Below are 7,120 nucleotides of genomic sequence, written 5' to 3'. Positions count from 1 at the left end.
TTTTCTAACTTTTTTCTTGATCTACTTTCCAAGGCAAGATGATTGATCAACAGAAGAACAAAGTTAAGAGAAATAAATAAATGAAAAGAAAAAGTTTGATAGCTAATGATTACCTACTCACGAAGCTTAATTATAAAGAAAAATAGGAGAATCGATTGTAGTTTCCTTCTCTAGGGGAACTTTTTCTACAAATAAAGCGAAAATGTAATTTGGTCAACCGCAGGGCTCATTTGGTCATTTAACTAAAAGATAAACGTGATTAACCCACTTATGCCGTAGACTAGATTCGTACAAGAGTTTCCAGTCAAGTGCCTTCCTTTCATGTACAAGTCTAGGGACTTAGACTAGAGTAGTTCTTGGCAAAAACTTGTGTTTCGACACAATGGCCCATGGAGGCTTAGGACACTCGCTCTGCATCATCTCTTCTTTTATCCTTCAATTTATTTTTGTATAGAGATTTTCAAACACACAATAATTTTAGCTTGGCTTGGAGTAGTATCCCTTTCATCATTCCTGGAAAATTGTTATACTCAAAATTCAATTTTGCCACATAGAATGCTAAAGCACCGGATTGCTTGTCATATCAATTGCTCAAAAGTTGAAGAATACATAAAAAAAAAGATAGTTTCAAATTGTGACAAATTAAAAACATAAGTCTCAGAGATAGAATCAAGCTACTGTTTTGCCAGCGTAATATAGAGAAATCTAAAAGAAGAAAAGAATTTAAACTAGCAAACATATCAAAATTGAGCCTAGCTGAGGAAACAAATGAGGATCTTCAATTTGTCAAAACCTTGTCACTTCCTCGTGGAAACATTTTAACTCAACCCCAAGTATATGCCTATATAACTCCTGCCCAATTTCACAATGTATGCTCGTGTTTTATTTACCTTTTGTTTGGCATTCCTCAAGTTTTATTTACCTCTCCATAAGCAATGCAGACACCTTATTTTCTTTTCGTTGGAGCCTTGGTACTGTTGCACTTTATCGCAACTATCTCAGCTAGCATAAGTATTGCCAATAACCATAACAACAGTGCTAGTGATCTGAATGCTCTTCTTGCCTTCAAAGCCACCATTTTCGATCCTCAAAGGATTATCCCAACCAACTGGTCCACTTCTTCCTCTGTTTGCAACTGGATTGGAATCACTTGTAATGCTCGTCATCACAGAGTCGCAGCCATCAACCTTTCTTACATGGGAATTGTAGGAACCATACCTCCAGAACTGGGAAATCTTTCTTTCCTAGTCTGGCTAAATGTTAGAAATAACAGCTTTCATGGACATCTTCCAACCGAGCTATCTCGTCTCCATCGATTGAAGTACATCAACCTTGCAAGCAATGACTTTGAAGGGGAATTTCCATCATGGTTGGGATGTTTGAGTGCACTCTGGTACATCAACTTCGAATACAACAGATTTTCGGGTTCATTATCAGGCAGGCTCTCTAACTTCACAAAGTTAGAGACCATCAGGTTGGATTACAACTTTTTCACTGGAAATCTTTCAGAAGAATTCAGCGCTCTACCGAAATTGACAGTTTTGGACATTCAATTTAACCAACTTGTAGGCCCTCTGCCACAGGCTCTGTTTAACCTCTCCTCATTGCAAATTATTGGTTTTACGAATAATAGCTTATCGGGCTACCTTCCAGCACATATCTGCGATTATCTCCCACAACTTAAAGGGCTTTACTTATCACTTAATAACTTTGAAGGTGAAATTCCATCAGGCATCGGAGAATGCTCAGGACTCCAAGTTTTATCCTTGTCTTACAACAAATTCAGAGGGTATATACCAAGAGAAATTTGGAATCTAACCACGCTTACACGTTTAGTTTTGGGTGGGAATGACCTGACAGGTAAGCTGCCAACTTGACTTTGTTTTGGGTGTGTATTTCGAGCACCTCTAATTGCCATGCGGTTTACAAATACACAGCTAACCCCTTTGTACTTCAGATTGAAAGCTAAGATGATGAAATGCATACAAACTAACAGTTTTGTGCAAAAAGACAACTCTTTTTCTTAATTTTGTTTCTTACTTGAAAGTATTCTAGTTTTGGCCCCATTCTGTACGCTATCTTTATGTATTTCAAACTGAATTGTTAGTTTGCAATGTTTTGATGTTTTTATTTGTCAACTTTTTCATCTTTATTTTGTCAAAAAAAAGTAAAATTTAAAATATTCGTCCTTAATCAATCAAAATTTGCAACAACATTATAAAGTAATTATTAGTTATAGCTGGCAATTGTCATCCAAGACTAATTTATGTAAGTTTATTGTGTAGAGTACAAATTAAGACTGAAAATCCATCATTTTAACCCATTGAGAAATTTTCATTGGGTTTAAAGGATTTTGAGACTAGACTCATAATTGCATGAAAAATTTACATCACATACACTATTTCTGATGATTGCTAACTGCTTAAGTATTGGTGCAAACTTCGTGTGAATAATCTATAAGTGAGTTTACCTATAGATTATGAAGTTTTTGTTTTCAACAAAATAAAGATAAAAGTTAGGAAATAAAAAACTCAAAGCATGGCGGACACAGAGTTACTAAACCTAACCCAATGGTTCAATTGGTCAACTTAGTGATCTTGGATTAGTAGTTGGACTGAATGAGGACGGAAATAGTTGGATTAGATTTAATCTATGGTTAAGCCGCTAACTTGTTGCAACAATGGCCTTGCCAGGCTGATGTCTAGGCCGGCATTAATGACTATGCCAAACACACAATTTTGTTTGATGTAAGAAATAAAATTGTGAAAGAAGAATGAATTAACACTCTATGTATATTAATGGGGCAGAGTTGTCTTTTTGTACAAAACCATTGGTTTTAATGGATTACATCTCTCTTGCCTTTGAATACAAAGCATAAGGATGTTAAAAGTATATTTTCAAGCCACATGGGTGGTTTTGAGTAATTTCCCCTTAAAATTTTTGGACATTTGAAACTTCATGGCTTAACCGTCTATGAAAGAAAATGTAAAAAAAGTATTAATTTCGATATGCATATTTAGATTTTATATCAATTTTATTTCTAATTTATGCATACATTTAAAAATCCATTGACATATGCATATAGATTGCCACCAAAATGACCTCCAATTTTTGGGAGTGTATGTAATTGTCATTTTGCCAATATTTATGAGAGATTTACATGATACTGTTTGAAACTAAACTGAAGATCCTTAGAATTCTGAAATGCATATATATTATATACATATAATTATGCCATGCCATTAATTATATTTATCATGATTTTTGAGCAGGTGAAATTCCAAAAGTCATTGACAATCTCTATAATTTGGAGAAACTAGGCATGGAGAATGCTAATGTGACAGGTAAAAATCTTGATACATTTTGGCATGAGATCTATTTCATTATTCCATCATTAGAACACTTTTCTCAAACTTGAATTTGAGCTTGAAGTCGAGCGAGTTCAAATACAAATCAAATATGGCTCTTTCTCATACGTCAATCGGTCAGTCATACTAGTGCACTGCATAAGCTAAAAGGATTCCAATTGATCACTTCAAAAATAGAGATACCGATAGGGGGTTAACAGATGATACAATGGAAAATAGGAAGATGTAGGCATGTCGTGAATTCCAAATCGTGAATTTCCAAGAGCTAAACAAATGATATCCAAGAGTTTTGGCATGTCGTCATGCTTTAATTATTGTTAGCAGCTTGGTTGACAAACTTCGAATTACAAGATGCCAAATAACGCCAATTACCTGACCACTGCGAACTAGATAAATTGAGGGAGTTAGCTTTTTAATGGGCAACGGTGTTTTTAAGCTACACTAGTTTATGCTTAGTTCATCTATATTAGGAACCGAATTTACATGAACTGGTCTTCATCGTTTTGTACTCAAATGCTGGCTAGCTTGTAAACCGTAGTGCTTAATATTACGTATTTCCTATATATGTCCATTTTCTCATTACTTACCTCTTTCTTTGACCAAATTGTTTCACGTCGAATACCTCATTTTCTTGTTACCAATTTGATTTGTCAGGTATACTACCTCAAGAGGTTGGTAATCTGAGCAAGTTGGAAGTTGTACAGTTGACCTCAAATAGGTTGAGAGGTCCCGTCACGCTGAAACTTTTCAATATTTCAACACTACAATTTATTTCCCTCTCGGAAAACAGTTTTTCAGGCGAGCTTCCATCGACTTTAGGTGTTTTCTTACCCAACCTTGAGGAACTCTATCTTGGGGAAAATACATTCACTGGAGCTATACTAACATCCATCTCAAATGCTTCTAGGCTCAGAGTACTAGACATTGGCGGTAACCATTTTACTGGTGCAATTCCTCATTCTCTTGGAAACTTGAGATTACTAGAAGTCTTGTCCGTAACAAACAATGATTTTTTTGGGGACTTACGATCCAACGGGTTGAGCTTCATTACGTCTCTTGCAAATTGCAAGAATTTAAAATCTTTGAGGATTAATGGGAATCCTCTGAATGGCTTCCTCCCAAAATCTATCGGAAATCTTTCCAGCTCACTCGGATCCTTTCATGCAGGTAGGTGCGGAATCAAAAGTGAAATTCCAAGTTCGATTGGTAATTTGAGCAACTTAGTAGAACTGTACTTTGACAACAATAGTTTGACAGGGTTAATTCCAACTACAATCAAATGGTTCTTGAAGCTTCAGAGGATAGATCTAAGCGACAATCAAATACTAGGTGCTATTCCAAGTGAGTTTTGTAATTTGCTTAACTTAGGAGAATTAGGACTCGGACAAAATAAGCTCTCTGGTATGGTGCCTTCTTGTTTAGGAAATGTTACAACACTCAGATACGTTTATCTCAATTCTAACAATTTAAGTTCTGTGATACCAAGAAGCTTTTGGAGCCTTAGAGATATTTTGGAGCTAGACATGTCAGGAAATTATTTGACAGGTTCTTTGCCTGCTGAAATTGGAAACTTCAAGGCATTAGTTACATTGAACCTGTCAAATAATCAATACTTGGGTGGGATACCTAGCACTATTGGAGCACTACAGGATTTGCAAGAACTATCCTTGGAGCACAACAAGTTACAAGGATCGATACCAGATTCCATGAAGACTATGCTGCAGTTACGGCATTTGGATCTATCTTTTAACAATCTAGAAGGTGAAATTCCCAGCTCACTACAGGTATTATCAGATCTCCTACACTTTAATGTGTCTTACAATAGATTAAGAGGACCAATTCCTCATGGAGGGCCATTCACAAATTTCACGAACCTATCTTTTCTCTCAAATGAAGCATTGTGTGGCGCTCCTTGGCTCCAACCTTGTACAAGTACATTTCAACATGAATCAAGGACAAAAAGGATAGTCATGATTGTTCTGTTGGCATCAGGTTCTGTCATATTAGCCATGGTGATTTCAATTTTTTTGATGCGGTTAAAGTTAAGAAAGAAAAATCTAGCTCCGACTCAGAACTTGCTTCCCATGGCGACATTTGAAAGGGCATCCTTCCATGAGCTTAGACAAATAACAAATGGATTCAGCGAGAGTAACTTACTTGGCTCAGGGAGCTTTGGTTCAGTTTACAAAGGAATTCGTGAAAATGGGATGGTTTGGGCCATAAAAGTATTTGATTTGCAGCTAGAAGGTGCATTTAAAAGCTTTGATAGAGAATGTGAAGTCTTAAGCTGCCTTCGTCATCGAAATTTAACTAAAGTAATTACTGCTTGCTCTAGCCCTGACTTTAAGGCTTTGGTGCTCGAATACATGCCCAATGGAAGCCTTGAGAAATGGCTTCATGTAAACCATCATGTCCTAAGTATCAGGCAAAGGTTGGATATCATGATAGATGTGGCTTCTGGTTTGGAATATCTCCACTATGGTTATTCAACTCCTATAGTTCATTGTGATTTGAAACCTAGCAATATTCTCTTAGATGAAGACATGGTTGGGCATGTTTGCGATTTTGGAATTGCAAAGTTGTTAGGAGATGGAGAATCGGTGGTACAAACAAAGACTCTTGCTACATTTGGGTATATTGCCCCAGGTGACTTTTCTTGACTCAAATTTCGAAAATTTTATATCATTCAAATTAATGTTTCAACTTTCAACAACTAGTACGGTATGTCAAATATAAAACCTTTAAGAAAAAACATAAATTTGACTTTAACAATGAGTTTCAAATTTTGGTGCTAGAGTATGGACTGGAAGGATTGGTTTCAACAAGTTGTGATGTCTACAGCTTTGGAATTACATTGATGGAGACATTTACAAAAAGAAAGCCTAAGGATGAGATGTTCACAGAAGAGTTAAGCCTCAGGCGTTGGGTACAAGATTGCTTACCAGATTCTGTGATTCAAGTTATAGATGTAGATTTACTTCATCCTGAAGACGGACTGGTACAAAAGAAGATTAACTGCATATCATCTGTCTTGCAACTCGGTTTAAGTTGTACAATAGATGCTCCTGAGGAGAGAATAAACATGAAAGAAGTTCTAAGAGCGCTACAGAAGATCAAACTCCAGTTTATCAAAGACATCACACCTTGAAGCAGGTATAAAACCAATAATCCAATAGCAACTTTTTCTTCAATCATATGGTATATCAAAAGCTTATTCCAAGGATTATTATTCATTCAAGTAGTACTTATGTTTTTCCACTCAATACATGGCAGAGCCCTGAGGTGCAAATGTATTTGGGGAATTCTTTGTCCTGACTTGGTGCACCACCGAAATGCTTAAAGTTCAAGGAAGGAATGAGATATGTTAATGTATTACTTGGTGTTTATTATGAAACGCCAAGCATTTTACTTGGTGTTTATGTTTGACATATATATATATATATATATATATATATATATGGCAATTAAGTTGGTAATTTACTTTTAATTACTGATACAACTTTCCTCTTTTCAATTTTTGCAAATAAATGAGAAAAAAATTGATCATCAGTATACATCACCATGTAGAGGTACACATAAGCATATGTATTTGTACATATAGAACATGCATATGGCATGCAGATTCATGCATTTATTTTATTACAAATTACACATTTTAAAGGTGCAAAGAGCAGCGATGGTAAAGGAGTTTTATGTGCAACAATTACTACTTAATAGAAATTAATAGCACATTTTCAGGGTAAAATTGAAGC

General features: G+C 35.7%; 1 protein-coding gene across 1 annotated transcript; it reads left to right on the top strand.

Annotated features, from left to right (window-relative positions):
* The first annotated feature begins 935 nt into the window (after nucleotides 1–935).
* On the top strand, nucleotides 936–6,789 carry LOC113752457 (probable LRR receptor-like serine/threonine-protein kinase At3g47570). Its single transcript, XM_027296567.1, has 5 exons — nucleotides 936–1,860; nucleotides 3,273–3,344; nucleotides 4,023–6,014; nucleotides 6,164–6,521; nucleotides 6,642–6,789. The coding sequence occupies exons 1-4, from the start codon at nucleotides 936–938 to the stop codon at nucleotides 6,514–6,516; spliced, it is 3,342 nt and encodes a 1,113-aa protein (XP_027152368.1). The 3' UTR covers nucleotides 6,517–6,521; nucleotides 6,642–6,789.
* The last annotated feature ends 331 nt before the right edge of the window (nucleotides 6,790–7,120 follow it).

Source organism: Coffea eugenioides, chromosome 11, assembly GCF_003713205.1.
Source record: "Coffea eugenioides isolate CCC68of chromosome 11, Ceug_1.0, whole genome shotgun sequence".
NCBI classification, from domain to species: domain Eukaryota; kingdom Viridiplantae; phylum Streptophyta; class Magnoliopsida; order Gentianales; family Rubiaceae; genus Coffea; species Coffea eugenioides.
The sequence above is the reverse complement of the archived record's forward strand: the minus strand, read 5'-3'. Positions and strand labels throughout refer to the sequence as shown.

Excerpts from the sequence above, each read along its gene's own strand:
- LOC113752457 (XM_027296567.1), top strand. The coding sequence starts at position 936 with ATGCAGACACCTTATTTTCTTTTCGTTGGAGCCTTGGTACTGTTGCAC. Across the intron at positions 1,861-3,272 it reads GGGTGGGAATGACCTGACAG|GTGAAATTCCAAAAGTCATT; the intron begins GTAAGCTGCCAA and ends ATTTTTGAGCAG. Across the intron at positions 3,345-4,022 it reads GGAGAATGCTAATGTGACAG|GTATACTACCTCAAGAGGTT; the intron begins GTAAAAATCTTG and ends TTGATTTGTCAG.